The sequence below is a fragment of the Nicotiana sylvestris genome, chromosome 1, assembly GCF_000393655.2.
Source record: "Nicotiana sylvestris chromosome 1, ASM39365v2, whole genome shotgun sequence".
Lineage (NCBI taxonomy): Eukaryota > Viridiplantae > Streptophyta > Magnoliopsida > Solanales > Solanaceae > Nicotiana > Nicotiana sylvestris.
Window position 1 is genome coordinate 57,944,367 of NC_091057.1, and position 19,188 is coordinate 57,963,554.

Below are 19,188 nucleotides of genomic sequence, written 5' to 3' on the forward strand. Positions count from 1 at the left end.
CTGATGAAAAATAGTGGTATTATTTATGCAAATGAGGTGAAGGAGTCAAGACTTAAATCGCTCACTACTAATTTACATCGCACAATGGTCTGTAAGACTGTAATTATAATGGGAGAGAGGTTAGAGCCAGATTATTTTTGTAATCTTTCATTTAGAACTTGCTGAATTTTGTTTTTATATTTATATTCCATAAGGTGGTAGGTTGACAGGTATTTGATAGTTTGTTCGAGGTTTACCGATAGTACTAGTACAATTCTCATATTCTTTTATTCTTGGTTCTTTATATTTGTTATGTCACTCACTTCCATTATCTTATTACATTGTTGTTGTTATTGTTGTTGTTGTTGCTTGTTGCTTTATTTTTACCGTTCCTTAAGCTGAGATCTATCGGAAACATTATCTCTACCTTTATAGTATAGGGTTAAGGTTGCGTACACTATGTTTTCCAGATCTCACGTATGGAACCGATTCACAAAAGAAAAAAAGAAAAACTTATCAATTGGTAAATTTTATTAAATGGAGTACTCGATCATTACGTAATATTCTTATATTAATAATATTTTCTTTTTTTAATATTAAACAATTTGGATGCGCCATTCACAGAACTTTATAAATACACCTCTTTACCTTCTTGTTCTCTCTCGCCTTCACGCGGAACCCCTTTTCCATATCTCGCAAAACCCTAAACTCACATCTCCCTCTTCCTAAACCTCTCCTTCATTTCCATCCAATTTTCACCGATCAATTAACCCAATTGATCGTTCCGTTTCCTCAATTCGACCAATTTTTACCTACCCATTAGTCCTAAAGTTCAATCTTTTTCCTCAATTCCACCAAAAATTCAATCGTTTCCTCAATTCCACCAATTTCTCACCGTCCCATTAACCCGAAGATTCAATCTTTTGGTTCAATTTCATCACAAATTCAATCTTTTTCCTCAATTCTACCGATTATTTCACCGACCCGTTAAACCCCCAAAATTCGATCTTTTTCACCATATGGGCACATTTAGGGTTCCATCGGAACCTTCAAAATCCCCAAATTCATCATCATCGCAACCCACAACCACCACATCGACATCTCGAATCGAGACGATTAATGGGTCTCACGAATTCAAGGTAGAAGGTTACTCATTATCTAAAGGTATGGGAATTGGGAAATATGTAACTTCTGAGATTTTTACCGTGGGTGGTCATTCTTGGGCTGTTTACTTTTACCCTGATGGTAAAAGTGCTGAGGATAATGGTACTTATGTCTCGCTTTTTATCGCGTTGGCTAGTGATGCAACTGACGTTAGAGCTTTGTTTGAGCTGTCTCTTATGGATCAGAGTGGTAATGAGAGGCATAAGGTTCATACCCACTTTGGTCGTGTGCTTGAGACGGGTCCTTACACGCTAAAATATCGTGGTAGCATGTGGTAATATTCTCTTGCACATCTGTACTTTTTATTGTATTGTATAATAATGGCATGCAATGAGTTTAAATGGAGTAACATGGTTAGTGAGCATTCATATAGCCGACCCCCAACTAGTTGGGACTGAGGAGTAATTGTTGTTTATTTTTACTTCTTATTGTATGATATTGGAATGGGATAACATGGTTCATATAGCCGACCCCAACTTGTTTGGACTGAGGAGTTGTTGTTGTTGTTGTTGTTGTTGTTGTTTATTTGTACTTATTGTATAATATTGGCATGCTATAACATTGTCAGTTAGCATTCATATAGCCAAACCCAGCTTAGTTGGTTGATAAAACTGAGGCGTAGTTGTTGTTGTTGTTTATCTATACTTTTTATTAATTGTAGTTGATTTTTGTTTTTGCTATCATGGGTTAGTATACAGTGGAATTTGTTTATGTTGTAGGCAGTATGTCATATGCAGGGATAAGTCTAATCATTAGTGCTGGAATGAAGCAGGTCCACTAAAGTAGAGTGTATATAGGATGCAGAAGCCACAAGTACTTCTGGCTTGAGGAATAGCTGACTTATTGATTAATATGGGTTATTTCTAGTCCTTGAATTATTTGATTGGGAAAGTATTTTATGGGTTAGTGTGAATAGGTTAGGGTTTAATAAAACTGTAAGAAGGGTGCAGCTGGGTTTTTCTCTAATGGTGTTCAAGCTATGAAGAAGTAAGCATGGTGAGCTAACTTGACCGGCCGCGGCTGGGGTTTCATTGCGGAAGCTTGAACCCGCTTGACTGTTACTCTAAAGACATTCCAAATGTAATTTACCTTTATGACAATGAAAGCTTCTCACATCACTTTGACTTGAGTTACCTGAATGACAATGAAAGCTTCTGACATCACTTTGACTTAAGGTGGATCCACCAATGATGGCAAGGGGTTGGTGGTCTAGAAACATCTTTTGTTGGTACATCATGGGCTGTGTTGGTATATGTACATGTTTGGAATTATGTAAATTTAGTGCTGAAGTGCCTAAGCTAAAGTTGAACACTGAGAGTAAGTAGTTGGTAAAATATAGTGCGTTCAAAATTTATAACATTGTGGAGAATGAAAAGCTTCCTTTTGTGTCACTTAGATTTTTGGTGTAAAAAGTTATTCCATATTGTAAATAGTTGGATGAATCTTTTTGAGTTCATATGTTATCCATACTCTGGTACAATAAAAAGGACTTGGTGCTATATTGATTTAATCCCTTTGCTCATGAAAAAGTTGGTCTAATTCTTGCTGTAACATGCTATGACTTTGGTCCTTTATTTGCAGCTGTCTGCTTGCCTTTCTCGTTTAACCACTAATCCGGCCTGTTTTGGCTCTAGTGTTGTATAACGAGCTTCCCTCCTTGCAGTATAAGTGGTCTATTGATTTTAATACTATTGCATTGAAGATCACTTTTCAGTGTAACCCCAATAATTCCAAATTGGTGCTATTGGGCAGGGTATATATGACCCCATGATGCACAAATAAACAATGAATGACTAGTAGGTGTTGAGACATGTTAACTCCATTAGGCTCATTCCATCACGATTCTTTTGATTCTAGTACGAAGCAAAAAAAAAAGGTGATGGCATTATAGGTTCTTTCCCATTGTTCATTTAAATCTGGATGTGCTCAAATTCTGTTCTCCTTTATGCGGCAAAGGGGAATCTCCTTTAAGCAGAAGTTTTCAATGAGTGTTGTCGTACAACTACGGTGAGGGTGAGATTTTTCTTTTTTATAGGTAAGTAGTTATAATTTACAAGCAACAACCACCTAATATGTGATGCAGAACTTGCATTTTGGAGGATGCGACCTTTGTATAGTCTTAGTATGATCAAGTACACAAAACATGTGAGATATACCTCGAAGAAATATCATGTCATGTCAAGGAGTCCAGAGAAACCCGAAGGATGAGTCTCGTATTCAGAGATCTCCACTACAGAAACTAAGTTTAACATAACAATCAGAGTTAGTCTTTTGTTCATTGTTATGGTTGTTTGCATGTTTCCAACCTCTTTAGCTCTCCCTCCAATCTAGAAGTCTTCCTTTCTGGCAATTTCAATGGAGAACTTTCTCCAGAAGCTTTTGCATTTAGAATGTAGCATTGATTCAGATCCCTCTTACACAGTTTTCCTCGTGTGATTCTAGGTGGCATGTGTATGCTCCTGCACACCTGACTTTCCATTCCATTGTTTTAGATGTTGATACTTTTTATTTGCTTCTTTTGATTATTGTCCATTCAGTATATATTTTTGCTCCTCTGCCATCCAATGGTGTCTTCCACTTTTGTCCAAAACCTGTTACCTTGTATTTTCATTGTCTCTTGCTGCTTCCCAAGTTGGACCTCCTAGCTTCTGCGGTCTCAATTATTAGGACCAGCCTTGAAATTACATTGTCCAGTAGTCATCCTTAATGTAGTTTTCGCCTATCAAAAAGTAAAAAAGTGAGTGTCATCCTTAGGGTTATACATTTTCATTGGATGATGGTGCACTTGAAAAAAGTTGTAGGAAGAACATTTGCTATTGAAAGATATGTATGAAGGAAGAACTTTCTCGTAGCAGAACTGAACTTCTTTTTGGAGTAGCGAAATCTATAATAGGGATATTTAAAGAACTTTTATTATTAGCTTACTGTCTTTTTTCCTTTTTAGGAATTTAGTTCTTTTGTACATGTACTCTTTTTTTGCTTTTTTCTTCCATTAATGCATCTATTGACCTTTTCCAGTTTGATGGTTGTCTTTGTAGGGGATATAAACGCTTTTTCAGGAGAACATTATTAGAAACATCAGACTATCTGAAAGATGATTGTCTCTTGGTCCAATGCACTGTTGGTGTTGTCAGATCATACAATGAAACACCGAAGACTTACTCCCTGCCTGTGCCACCATCAGACATTGGAAGTCATTTTGGGCAGCTCCTAGAGAGTGGAGAGGGAGCAGATATAAAGTTTGAAGTTGAAGGTGAAGTTTTTGCTGCACACAAGTTGGTTCTTGCTGCCCGCTCCCCTGTGTTCAGGGCACAACTCTTTGGTCCATTGAAAGAAGATAATGTACAAAGTATTAAAGTTGAAGAAATTCAGGCTCCAGTATTCAAGGTTTGAAACCTTCTTTCTTTCACATGTCTGTTGACCCTTATTCTGTTGTATTATTCTTTATGAAGGGAGGAATTTTGCCCATGAATGCTCTAAGTTATTGCAAGTGTTGTGTGTTCCAATTTAAAAATGAAAAAAATGACAGTAAATATACATGACATGGCTATACAACTAATAGCTATTCTTTTTTTTTTTTTGCTTCACGATTTGATGGCTTCTGTGCTGATGAGTCACATGTACCTTATTGTTTTCACCTGCCTTCCTGAGCCATATATGTTGCTATTGCTACCATATGCAGGGTTACTTTTTATCAGCAGAACATTTGGAGATTGTATGTGCACATATTTAATCTCCTATTTTGGTGAAACTATGTATTAGCATATGATGTGTGTTGTTTGTTTATATTGGTGCTGAAATTTGGATTTTGGCTCAATAAAGATCCCTAGACGGTGGCCAACTAGGGATTAGAGTCTTCTGTATTCCACTACTGCTTTGGAAAAGCTATCAAAAATGTGTTATGGTCTTTAACATGCATTATTATGTGATCAAATTAGTATTTAGATGTTAGATTTTGCCAGTCTGCTTATAAAAAGTACTGGTGAATGTTTTTGTCCCCTTTTATTTATAACTTCAACAAGGTCTCTCTAGGAGGATTTTACTATCATGATTCGTTGTGAAATAATTATGGGAAGTTGCACAAGGCAAAGGACAAAAACCTTTCTACCTTCACAAAGGTAGGGTAAGGTCTGCATACATCCTACCCTCCCCATACTCCACTTGTGGGATTCTCACTGTGTTTGTTGTTGTTGCACAATGCAAAGGACAAAATGATGATGTACTCTGTTACCTTTCTCAAAAAAATATTGTATCAGGGAAACTATGGGTCATATCATACATGCAAGTTGGAATCACTTGCTACTATGCTTACGAAGTTGTTGCAGTTGGTAGCATGTGCCTTATGGAGATGTCGGTTAAAGGGGAGGAGATTAAACTTTAGTACGATGAGCTGAAATCCTATGTTGATTATAGTTTGCGGTCTTGATTTTTATGTTTAATGGGGTTTATGTGATGGGGGGTGGGATTGAATTTTCCGGAGCTACTAATTGCGAGAGTAGTCTGAAGCAAAAAGTTCCAACCTTTGTTGCGATTTAAGGGCAAAGCAGAGTTAAAAAGCATGGGCTTTAACAAAGAAAGGTGTTAAAAAGTAGAAAAAACAAAAAAAAAATATATATATATATATGCAGAGGAAAATGAACTGCAAATACTACAGTAACTATTTGGACTAAAAAGTCGAAATAACTATAATTAAGTGAACTTTATGAAGTAAAATCATGCGAATCAAGTCCAGAAACTATTTTAACTTTCTGATTTAGATGAAAAGATGCAATTTTATGTTTTTGGAGCTAGTTTTCTGAATATTTTGATTTAATCTTTAATTCTTGATCAGTAAAATTCTTTCATATTGTTCTTAAAAATTAACACATCGCTTTACCAACTATATTTATTGTCTAGTACTGCCTTCTTAAAGATAGCCCATAGGTCACGAGGCACGTAACATAGCACCTTAGTGTCTACATGGAAACACCAGCTAAGTGAGGCGAAGCACGTAGCCTGGCTTTAACTTTGCTTTATGGCTTCCTGTGTGCCTCAAACAAGCCATTGACACCACTACCTTTAGGTTTATTAGGATGAAAGAACAGGACTTGACCTTCTCATCAATCCTCTTCTTCTTGTAATTCTTTTTTTGTTCTCGTGGAATTACATGTAAAGTATCACCTAAGGGTGTGGCCTAGTAGTCAATTAAGCGGGTGTAAACCTTGGAGACCAGGGTTCAAATCTCAGCAAAGGCTCATCTTTCCATTTGCCTAAACTTGGTGGATAGAGTTACCCAATACATGTGTTGGTGGAAGGTAGCACGCAATCACTAGAATAGTCAAGCTGTGCAAATTGGTGTAGATACTACTACTATTAAAGAAAAAATACATGTAAAGCAGGTAGTGGCAAGAAGCAATAGCGTTGTTCCATACTAGCAGCAGTGAGGTTAGAGCCATGAATTAGCAGAACTGGTGGCGAAAGATTGCGTTATTATATGAGCTAAGCTTGAACTCAATTTTGGCCGAACACGTTAAGGGAGCCGAGCTTGTGTTGCTCGAGCTTCTTCTGTGCTCACGAACTAAAAAAAAATATTTTCTTTAGGATTAATATTATGTGAGAATTGGGGGGGGGGGGGCTACATTGTTTCACCGAGCCAAATGAGTTCAAAAATATTGTATCGGAGCTTTGTGAGCTTGGCTTGCAATAATGGAGTTGAGCTCAAAACACCTAAGGTACCGGCGGGCCCTGGGGGTTGTTGTGCATCTCCCCTGTTATATTTCCTAATGTTTCTATGTTGGTTATGGTGTTTTTGGCTCTAGTAATCTGGCTTTGCATATTGTTTTTCCCTCGACTAATTCTACGGGATACCTGCCACGTCCCACCAGCAAGTCCACCAAGGCTTGGACAGATGAGAAGAAATAACTTAGTGGGGTTTGAACCTGAGACCTCTGCCTAGATTTTGTCATCAAATAGCTGCTTCGTCATTATTATTGCTTATTTTTTCTAAGTTTGGGAGTAGTGAACTTGGCATCTCTGATTTGTTATTAGTATTTTTTTAATTTTGGCGTCTGATATGAATTTAAATGGGAGTATTCAGTGAGGATTCATATAGTCGACCCCAACTTGTTTGGTACAAAGACATAGTTTTGTTTTATCTGATAAAACTTTCTTTTTTTGCTTTTTCCCAGGCGTTGCTCCACTTCATCTATTGGGATGCCCTTCCTGATTTACAAGAGCTTGTGGGTCTCGATACAAAATGGGCAGTCACTTTGATGGCTCAGCATCTGCTTGCTGCAGCTGACCAGTATGGTCTTGAGAGATTGAGAGCACTTTGTGAGGCTAAGCTTTGCGAAGATGTTACAATCAACACCGTTGCTACAACTTTAGCTTTGGCAGATCAGCATCATTGTGTCCAACTGAAATCTGTGTGTCTTAAGTTCATTGCGTTGCCTGAAAACTTGAAAGGTGAAGTATTCGACGCCTATTGATTGGATAACTACTCATCTATCGGTGTTTTTTATATTAGCAACCAATTCATCATAGTGAAAACTCTTGGAGAAGTATATTGATTTCTGTGTGGTCTCTTTATATGGCTTGATGTGAAAGGTTGTTTCAGCCTGGTTATTATATGAATATCTTGCTCGACTTTTTGAGTGCGCTTTTCACCTTTGCCAATTAAGCCACCAAGCAAACACATCCCAATATTTTCCTCTACTGGAGATTCTACTCACCTATTGGTGATCTTGCGCTTGCTAGTATCTTAGTCTTTTTATGTATTTCATATTTGCTATATAGTACTTTGCAGAATTGACGTCTTTCACTTTTCTGCACTGAAGCCTTGCAATTGTTCCTAGGGCAAAGTGAATAATTTGTGAATGGGCTATCAAAAGATCTTTTCCTGGTTGGATGTTTTGCTGTAAAGATCATGTTTACACTGCTGTCAAAACAAACTTTTGGCTAGATGTCATATGTCTGCTCTTCTGCTATTTGTTTTACATTTATCCTGCAGGCAATCAGCTATTTGTCCCTGTTAAATAATCTTTGTCTGGTTTTCTATTTGTTTAAGCTCTAATGCAATCGGAGGGATTTGATCTGGCCTGTTAAATGCATCTTTGACTGGTTTTTATCTGTTTTCAGCTGTGATGCAATCAGAGGGATTTGATCACTTGAAGGAGAGTTGTCCGTCTGTCATCACAGAATTGCTGAAGTATGTCGCTGGGATGAATGAACATGCAATCATTTCTTATGTGCACGGTGGACACATTCTAGATGGCACTGATGTGAATGGAAGAAGAGTGAAGCAAAGGATTTATTGAGTGCAAGGTTTCCATATTTGATGCTGTGTAGCAATTTATAATGACATTGTCATCAAATTTTTTTAACAGTTCCAATTGGTACAGTTATTGATTCTATTACTAGTTTTATTACCAAAGTGCATATAGTCTGGGAATGCTTTCGTTGGTCACTCATATTGTTCTGTTTCTGAGCAAATGGACCTTTAACCTAGGGTGGATGAGGAGGTGCCTGCAATATGTGTAGTAGGTGCTTAAATGTTCTCATTTTAGGACGAAGTCAACAGTTGTGTGAGTCTAAGCAGCGGTTGATGCTGGTATAGTGTGATTTCTTTCTTTCCCTTTTTATTCTGAAGATTGTAATATTGTCAAGTTGAGCAAATTTCGCTCACTGGTCTGAGTTTGGTGTCCTGTCTCGACTCTCATGTATGATTGATGATGGATATTCCGGTTTCTACTGTTATTCAAATATGAAGTGTTTTATTCCTTTCTATTTCAGTGCAACACTTGTTTCTGCAGAAGTTGGGAAATTAAAATCCCTGCGACTGGCCTACCTCAACGATGATTTTGTCAAGAAATTGACTTGGAATTTTGCGTCAGCTATCTGAAATGTGATGCAAAATATCCTCATGCACTAGCGGCAAAGTATGGAAGTCCACAGATGTGTACTGATCGATCACCATGCATCAGAATGTGACCAAGACACTGATTGAAATATGCAAATTGCACAATTGCTTTCTGACCTTGAATCATCAAGAATTCATGCAAACTTGACGAAGATTGGAAGAAAATGAAATCAAAAGAAGAAGAAAATGAAATCAGAATATTCAAATGGAAGATACACTAAAAGGATTCACAGAGGTGAAACTAATTGGATTAAACTAGTTGAGCGTATGTTGCACAGCTATATGTAGCGTTGGAATTAAACCAGCCTGAATAAAGCAGAATGAGTAATTGAGGATTGACGTAGCTGATGCCTACTGATTTGGAATTAAGCATAGATGAGTGACTGATCTTGATTGCAACATGTCTTGTTAGTCACATACAAGTTCACATCAACTTAAAAGGAGGGATCCAGAAGATATAGATTGAAACATGTATAGTGTTACATCCAAGTCAACATTGCCTCAAAAGAGGGATTCAGAAGAAAAAACAAGTTTCAGAACTGCATCGCATCACCATGGCAGGCAGGCAGATCAGGCATATGATTCAAAGCAAAAATATCATGTCACCTGTTGTGCTTTACGGATGAGTCCAGGAGGAATAGAAACATAGAGGTCCTTATTTAACTAAAGAATGTTACAGGTTACACGTTAAGATTATCATTGTCTTAGTCATAACAAAGTAGCGTGTCTACAATATTTTTGCAAAGAATAAAGGGAGGGGAAAAGAAAAAAGAAACATGAAGAAGTAACTGATACCAGTAGTTCTTGACATCAGATACCAACATCCACCTTTATCAGTGCTACTATTTCTATCCCAATCACAGAGCATGAGTGGGGTCATGGAGGAGAATCCATGTTTGAACCTTTAAAGTTAAGGAATACAAGTGACGAGTTGTACATAGACATCTGAACCCACCAAAATCACATATTAGGACTCTTCAAGTTCAAGTGCTCGCCTCGCATCAATTACCAAGCAATGCTGAACTTGGCGTTGCTGATAACTTATGGCTGACAGTCAAATTAACTTGGATTTGGTGTGTTTTATGAGTGAACCATCCTTCCGGAATGTCAGCTTAGTACATGGCTGAACTGGGAAGCTGAGTGTGAGATGGTTAATCGGAGATCCCATAAATTTAATACCATTGACTACCAGGTCCACCTGGAGCTGCAGCAACTTTTCTTGCCATGTACTGTTCAGGTTTTGGCTGCACACCATTGGAACCATCACTACTATCTTCACCCCTTTCATTTTTACAGCTGGGATGTCTTCTAGGGTATGAAGCATTAGAAATGGGATATTGAGTCGGACCACCAGGGTTCCTTGCAATTTTCCGCTGTTCAATGACCTCTGCTGCCGTCACTGCTGCTCCACAGTTGTTGTAGCGCATCACTGAACTAACGACCCTCCCCGGTCTTGCAGCACCACCTGCATGACAATTCCTCTTGTTAATAAATAACACTTTCCTAAGCATTAAAGCAACCTCATATCGCTTAAATAGTGATGTTTCTCTTCTATACAACTAGGGTATGCGCAGTACGGCATCATGTATCAGTCTTATCTATCTGTTTTCCGTTTAGAAGAATACTAATGAGCCAGAAGAGAACAGAACTTGACGTAGAGTTTCTCACTAGTGAAACTAACTTCATCCTTGATGACACAGTATTAGTGCCTCATGAGTGGGAGGTTGGAAGTATATTAGGGCTTTGTGGCCTGAATTTAATAAAAGAATTGGCTTCAAAATTGGAAAACGGCAGAAGGATTTCAGTCTGGCTAGACAATAGGATTGGTGACATACCCCTTTGAAAGAATAATTTCCCCAACTATTCACCCTGTCCGCTAACACAGATTTTAGCCCATCGCAAAATCTGCGGATGGTTGGGATATAAGGTTCAGACGGAACCTGGATGATTGGGAGCTGGAGGAGGTTGCAGAATCTTTTAAGACCCTTGAAGAAGGCAAAGAGTTATCTGATGCAAAGGTCATTTTGGGGTGGAAATAAAAGAGGAAAGCGGTGTTCACAGTGAAATTCTGCTACAAATCTCTTACTGTAACAGAGATGACAATTTAGAAGTCCGAAGTACCACATAAGGGGCTTCTTTCTCTTAGATGTGTAGTTCACCAAGCATGTTTGACAAAAGAGAAATTCCAGAGAAGAGGAATTCAGCTCTGCAGCAGAGGCTATCGATGTGGAAAAACGGCCGGAGAACATCAAGCAACTATTTTGCATTACGCTACAGTAAGACATCTATGGACTCTCTTCCTAAACAACTTCTGGGTAAACTGGACCATGCCAGACACCTGAGATGGAGGAGTACTACTTCTGTGCTCACAATTTTGGCAAGACAGTGTTTCACCTGTCTTTTCCAGGTTTCCAAGTTTTACATATGTAGATATCCATCAAATCATTTGCATATGCTAATTCATTAACAATTCACAAGGAATTGCAGCATCCCAATATGTCTTTCCCAATTTCAATGCAGAAGAAAGAATATAATCATGAGTGCATACACCATCATCAATACGAAAAGGGAATGCTAATTTTTATAGCTGGCAACAATCAAAAGAGAAAAATTGAATAGTACTCCCGGAAACACATTAAGTACTAGTCTCAGGAAAACATACTTCTAGCATTTAAAATATGAAAAGAGATCGGAATATTGGACGCTAACTAGAAGTGTTAGCAAACTAGTGAAATCAAACCTTGAACATTCTGGGGAACTTGGAGAGGCAGCCTTGTCATGGGGATCATTGAACTCCGGTCTACATGTGGTTTCTCGCCTTCTTTGATAGAGCACTTAGAAAGATCATTTGCAACTTCAACTGGATTTTGCACTGAATTATCTGAATATAATACACAAGCCCTGTATCCAAAATTTATCAGTGGCTAAAGTTGTGCAAGAATTGAGAAATATCTGATAACCAAAACTTGCAGGACATTTCTTAAATGGGAAAAGCTAGGAGAAGTAACAAAAATAGTCAAAGGAGAAAGGAATTTGAACAACTAGCATGACTGCCGGGGACTAACCTGGGTAGGGATGATGAGTGCTGCCTCTCAGGCGGAGCAACAGCCCCTCCTCCTTTTCCATAATGCTCTTCAAGATATGCAAATTGTTTCTTGAATTTGTCAACGGCACTGGGGAGAGACAGAAGAAACTATCAGTGATCTAATAGACAACAAAGAGAAACAAATCGGAAACTCGCTACTCCAACGCAACCAAATTCTGTTTCTTAAAAGAAACTACAGTGTATAATACCCTCTTATGATATTTTTCTAAGTAATAGCGAGTTTATCTATATAGGACTAAGTTAGCGCTGATATGTTATATGTACCATAGAAGAATATTACGGTTGCCACCAAATTTTCTCAATAACCCATGGCCCCCCTCCATAAATTTTGTACTGCAGCTAGCTAAGGATGAGTACGAATAAGCCAGAAATGATAGGTTTCTCTAAGAGAAAGGTTTTCTAGAGGGTTAAAAGCAGCCAGATTGAGGCTTGATAAAAGAACAGACGATTAATAATAAGCTTGACATGACTGGTCACGGAGAGAATCAAGTACACCAGTCATTCTTGGGACATGCCTACAATAGTATCAAGTTTAACTTCTTGAGATAATGAGAAAACTTAAGTCGAAGTGCCATCTTTGCCCTCTCTTTGTAAGCTTCTAAAGTTGGCCATTTCTGAGTTGTATCTCTTTTCCTGGTAAAGATTGATTTAGATGTACATCTTTCTCAAGCAAATTGTCAGATGAACCACAATGGTTTTTATCAGGCAGATGAATGATAATACTTGTCTCTCGGGCCTTCAAGAGTAGGGGTAAGGCTGCGGACATCTTGCCCTCCCCAGACCCCACTTGTGGAAATTCACTGGGCATATGTTGTTGTACATGAATTCTACTCCCTCTGTTTCAATTTAGATGACACACTTTCCTTATTAGTACGTTCCAAAAAGAATGACACATTTCTACAATTGGAAATAATTCAACTTTAAACTCTTCATTTTACCCATTTTACCCTTGATGAAAAGCTTTTATAACCATACAAATTTCATGGCCCCACAAAACTTTTATCCCTAAAGCTTTTAAGACCACATATTTCAAAAGTCTTTTTTTCTTCTTAAACTCCGTGCCGAGTCAAACTACCTCATCTAAATTGAAACGTAGGGAGTAATTCTACTCCCTCTGTTTCAATTTAGATGACACACTTTCCTTATTAGTACGTTCCAAAGAGAATGACACATTTCTACAATTGGAAATAATTCAACTTTAAACTCTTCATTTTACCCTTAATGAGAAGCTTTTATAACCATACAAATTTCATGGCCTCACAAAACTTTTATCCCTAAAGCCACATATTTCAAAAGTCTTTTTTTCTTCTTAAACTTCGTGCCGAGTCAAACTACCTCATCTAAATTGAAACGTAGGGAGTAATACTTGTGATTGGCAAAATGAGGGTCGATCAGGATACTACCACATCCGAAAATGGGAAGTTTATAGATCCATATGAATTACCTTCAAAATAAAACAATACATGCCATCATATGGAACAGGGTTGGTTTCATTCCAAGACCGTCCTAGAGTACAACAAATCTAGATTTACACCTTTCTAGGTCAAAGCTGATTGCATGAACTAGAACTACTGTATCAAATCGCAAGAGGAAAACAAGACAAGAACCACTCCTATTAATCCTTTATTAGAAGAGTTCTCAAAGTTTGTCTACCTTGAAATTGAAGTTAAGAGTTCCTTTGAACTCTGAACTACCCCAAGGAGGAGAAGTCTGCTCTGATTCACAATGCAAATAAAGCAGTTTAACCTAGAACTACATTGATTATTAAGTCTAAGCAAAGGTAAACATTCATGCGAAATGGAAGAGATCAGCACTATAATTAACTAAGAAAATAGCAGAAACGAAACAGAAGAAAGAAAGAGAATGACGGAGAAGACTTCATGTAAAGGAAATGAGGTTAAATAGACATAGTGAAGCTTTTCAACTCTATCCACCTTTCTAAGAGAACACGACGTCGTGGCCATGCCACCTGAGTTGCAATACTGGAACTTAAACATAATATATAGATGCAATATATGAATTCATTGACATGCACATGCAATATAAGAGGTATGAATGCGAAGAAAACCATGTAATACACAAGTTCAAAGACAAGACGAAAAACTCAGTTCGAGCCAAATGTACCTTGGGTACATGAAATTTGTTGGTTCCTGCCCCTCTAAGAACTCCTTCAACATCTTTGGATGGTATTCAAGAATTTCTCTGTATATTAGCTCCCTCACATCCTCCTTTGTCACCCTTCGCCTTTCAAATTCAAACTCCATTTTTGTAACAGGTTGAGCAGAAGGTTCTCTTTCCACTTTGGCCAGATTCCTGAAATATGGATCTGCAAGCGCCTGAATTTTGAACAAGAATAAAGGCCCTGTTAAGAGCTGGAGTCGCAAAAAATGCAACTTTTTGGAAACAGATAGACATAGTGTATTTGTACCTCTTCTGCAGTAGGACGATCCTTAGGATCAAAAGCAAGCATCTTTTCTAGCAAACGAAGTGCAAGGGGATCTGCATGCGGAAATTTATGGGAGAAAGGCACAGGCTTTTTCTTACGCATACTGCTCAAATACCTCCGAGCCTTTTCATTTCTTATCTATAGGCAGATAATCAACCATATATTAGCCACAAAGCTATCAGAGTAAAACATCTTGAGTTCCAGGAAACATGTTGGAACATACCCTGGCAATGGATTCTGGAGATGGTGTGCCCAACAGATCGGTCATCAAGTCTAATTGATGAACCACATTTTTACCCGGAAAGAGAGGCTTCCCAGTTAATAGTTCTGCAAATATGCATCCAATGCTCCATATATCAATTGCTGGTGTATACTGAGGAGAAGTCACAATAATGTTGTCTTAGAATGTGCTGTTATCATAACAAATGAAGAAACCCATAGCTAATTCACCAATAGATCAGAACAATTATCTAAAGCAGAAAATTGTATATTCACACCTTAGAGAAAAATGATCCACACAATTCGGGAGCCCTATACCACCTCGTGGCAACATAATCCTACAGGAACAATAAATCAGATCATGTTAGATGTCACATGTTCTGCTAAGCTCATTAATAGAACTATGTTTCAACGTTAAAGTTTTGCACAGAGCATTAAGAAGCATACTGTCCAAAATATAGCTGTTGGAGTGTCATTGAAGGCCACTCTTGCAAGACCAAAGTCACAGATCTTGAGCTTGCAGTCGGCATTTGCTAATATATTTTTGGGTTTCAGGTCACGGTGAAAGACATTAGCTGCATAATATTCCAATATAGAGGCATTATTAGAATTGGAAATTTTATGTAAATGTCTAAGTATATAAAAATGTCCTTTGTGGAGGAAAGTCAGTAGTAATTAATGCACAATGCATACAAACCTGTGTGTATATATTTTAGCCCTCGAAGGAGCTGATAAAGAAAAAATTGATAATGTTCCGGCGTCAGATCATCATTTGCTTTAATGACTTGATGCAAATCGGATTCCATGAGTTCAAAGACAACATAGATGTCCTTGAATTCTCTCCGAGAAGGAGGCAACAAGATATGCTTAATTTCCACTATATCTGGATGACGAAGAAGCCTAAGAAGCTTGATCTCGCGAAGGATACGTGTGGCATCAGAGACATGTTCAAAGATGTCGTTTATCTTCTTGATTGCAACTTTTTCCCCTAGATGGGTATCATATGCAGAGCAGACAACACCATAGCTACCTTTACCAATCACTTCCTCGATTTTGTATCGGCTCCCTTCACCATATTCAGTGAAGAAATCTACATCTGCAGACCCCTGCATATTCATATAATAATTCACAAGATGAATTACAAGACCTGTCAAAAAATGGATCTTATACAATACTTTAATTGCTACAACACATTATCTCGTAATAGAAATGTTTCGAAGTGTACAGCTATGCTATTCCAACCTGCACAAGCTACGGAACAATTCAATCGTTCCATTTGATCAAAACCATACAAGTTAAACTATTTGTTTCACTCCACAACTGTTTCTCGATTGGCTTGGATCATATTTTAACTTGCATAGTACCATAGTGATACATTTATAAGGTCTGACATTCCACTTAGCCTTAGACCTCACCACATATCAAAGCACGAAAAGAAGATCCAGTTACCACTTAGCTAGGTTCCTAAATCATACAACTATCAATATTTTAATCCTCCAACCAAATGTCCTAAATCAGATAAATGATTGGCCGATCCTAGCAGAGGCAAGAACCACTAGGTGATTCCTTCCCATCTTCCTAAGCCTTGGTTGGCAGAGTTACCCGGTACCTGTGCTGATAGTAGGCAGTAGATATCTAATAGAATAGTCAAGGTGCAAGCTGGACCGAACACCACTGTCATTAAAAAATAGATTGGCCGAATTTAAAGTTGGTAGCCAATCAGAAGATCACATCATTATGTGAACTTTCTAAAGCATAAAAGAACACACACACCCCCCCCCCTCAAGCAACAATCACTACTATTAAGAAAGGAACAATAAATCTAAGTGTTACAACAACTAGGTTATTGCTGTAACTGATTCTAGCATACTACTTATAGAGTCTTACCTTTTTCCTCTGATCAGGCTGCATATTTCAGGTGGCAAGCATTAAACCCACAAACCACAGGTAGCAATAAGTAAAGGCCAAACGCCTTATCACAAAAGTAGCTCAAACAAAACCTCCAAGAATCAATCAACAAACTTCAAGAAACCAAAAATACCGCTAAAATGATCAGATTCAAACAAGACCCACCAAAAATCTTGCAGTAAAAACCCCAAATCAGAACAGCAAGGGCAAAAATGGAAACTTTGTTCAAGATTTCAAGATCCAATAATGAGTTAAAAAAAGGAGTGTGTGGGAAGCACTATATGACAACAAATTCTGGGGTATAGCTGGAAATGAAAGTGCTTTTATTAAATGCTCCACTAATAAATAAAAAGCTCAAAAAAACAACAGTTGTCAATGATCTCTATTACATGTACAACAATGCCAAAGTTGAAAACTGAAAATAACTATGTAAAGATCCAATCTTTAGTGAGAGAAAGTGAGTAAAAATCAGATCTTGGAAACACCCAGACAGAGAGAAAGGGAATATCTTTGAGAAATGGTCTCTACCGTTTCTTGAAGTTTTTTTTTTTTTTTTGAGAGAGAAGGGAAATAGGAAAATTTAGATTGGAAAATTTCTATCCATGAAACTTTGGGGACCCTATTAATAACTTTGTGTTCTTTTGGGGAAAAAGACACAACTGCCACTGAATATTCTTTCACCACATTACCGTTATATTACCAAGATTTTGCAAACAATCTAGTGGTTGGGGAGCATTTTTGGATTTGGACTTCTCAAATTGCTTGATAATTTAGAATAGATTTGGTAAAGTGGTTGGTTTGATTTTTTTTCTCTTGAACAACTGAAAAAATCTTAGTTACTCCTATATTTATTTATTAATTGTGGTCTTTTGGTTGCTAAATGGGGGCATATTGTGATCTTGATAAAGACTAAAGAGGCCATAGTTGGGACTAAAAAAGAGAGATATGTGAGCTAACATTTATAATTTGTAATTTGGCTAAGTTATACAATATGATCGTTTGACTAGCTTTAACTTAGCATATCACTGTATACGTATATCATTAACAGAATAGTTATAAAAAAATTCTAGAAGTCTTACTTTCCTTTTTAGCTCTCGTAATTATTGACTCATTTAATAGTTCGAATATATCTTTTTATATCATCAAACTTCATTGATATTAATGTTTGATTTCTTTTAAATTCATGATTCATCTTTGCTAGTACATTACAAATTGCGTTAATGTACTATAATGATTCTTTTAGAGAAATAATAAAAGAGCAATTGAACCGATTTAGTTTCTAATACAAACGAGAAGAATATAAAAATTAGATTAGTTAAGTTAATTACTCCATCTTTTAACAATAGAGGGAAGGAAAAACTAGATAGAGGAGATAGGGTTTGGGGGGCGGGGGCGGGGGGAGGGGTAAGAAAAGCAACTTTTTGGTATAATTTACTTTGTTATAATGTCAAATTTGGGAGTTCAAAATAAATACAAAGATAAACTTTTTGGCGTGATAACAATACCAATAAATCATCTATTCTTACAGGTTATCCGTACCACTTTATCATATTTTTTTCTAGTCGCGTTAATTGCATTGGTCTCCTCTATCTTACCAGAAGAACAAAATCTTCCTGAAAAATATATTTTACTGAATACTATTAGAGATGTTATATATCCAAAAATAAGCTCGTGAAACAAAAATATATATCGAAGACATTTAAAGAATAACAAAAAAAAAGGAAATTAAGTGACGAGGCGAATTTGTATTGAAATTTCTTGTTCGTACTCTGTCAAATTTTAGTATAGTTTAAGATATCATCCCGCATAGACTGGATAATCTATGCTACAGACTTGTAATATTTAACTACTATTTGAGAGAATAAGATTGACGAAAAGTGAGTGAGGTTTAAAACTTGTTAATTATTTAAACAAAAAATAACTTTTGAAAGATTTATAATTTTAAAAAAGAGCTGGGAACCATTGAATTAACTTGATAATATTAATATAATAAAATCTCAATTTTTACATTTATTTCTTTAAAGAATAATTGCTTATTTCTAATACAATTATATTTTCCTCGCTAAGAAATAATCAATTAATAACACTCTGTGAGAATTATGTTAATTAATCAATTTAAGACTAGTGACGTTTAAATCGAAATATTTTTCTTGCTTGAATTATGCTAAAAGAAAGTAAAAACTTCGTGAGAATATTTTTACTAAGGATCAATAATCTTGCCTCCAAATATTCCTCCGTGAGAATTAAAACTGAGGCAAGCAAGATTACTGACTTGAAATAATAGTTTGCTGGAAAATTTCCTTCACTCTACTATTTTATTTATCAGTTATTATATATCAATTTTGCTCCGCGAGAATTACAAAATTAATATATGAATAACTTAGAGACAAAATATATAGGTGTGATAATAGAGTAATTAAAAACCATCATTTCAGCACTGTGAGCACGTGATTTTTGCTTCACGAAAAT

General features: G+C 36.9%; 2 protein-coding genes across 2 annotated transcripts; one reads left to right on the plus strand and one right to left on the minus strand.

The window, feature by feature from the left end:
* The first annotated feature begins 602 nt into the window (after positions 1-602).
* On the plus strand, positions 603-8,905 carry LOC104235523 (BTB/POZ and MATH domain-containing protein 2-like). Its single transcript, XM_009789310.2, has 4 exons — positions 603-1,417; positions 4,182-4,530; positions 7,311-7,587; positions 8,260-8,905. Exons 1-4 carry the CDS (start codon positions 999-1,001, stop codon positions 8,436-8,438), a joined length of 1,224 nt encoding a protein of 407 aa, XP_009787612.1. The 5' UTR covers positions 603-998; the 3' UTR covers positions 8,439-8,905.
* Positions 8,906-9,675: 770 nt separating this feature from the next.
* Positions 9,676-17,317, minus strand: LOC104235524 (mitogen-activated protein kinase 15). The gene is made up of 10 exons (XM_009789311.2): positions 16,699-17,317; positions 15,509-15,917; positions 15,259-15,386; positions 15,090-15,149; positions 14,816-14,965; positions 14,575-14,730; positions 14,271-14,482; positions 12,106-12,213; positions 11,781-11,941; positions 9,676-10,505 (listed from the first exon to the last, which is right to left on the minus strand). Exons 1-10 carry the CDS (start codon positions 16,720-16,722, stop codon positions 10,213-10,215), a joined length of 1,701 nt encoding a protein of 566 aa, XP_009787613.1. The 5' UTR covers positions 16,723-17,317; the 3' UTR covers positions 9,676-10,212.
* Between the last annotated feature and the right edge of the window lie 1,871 nt (positions 17,318-19,188).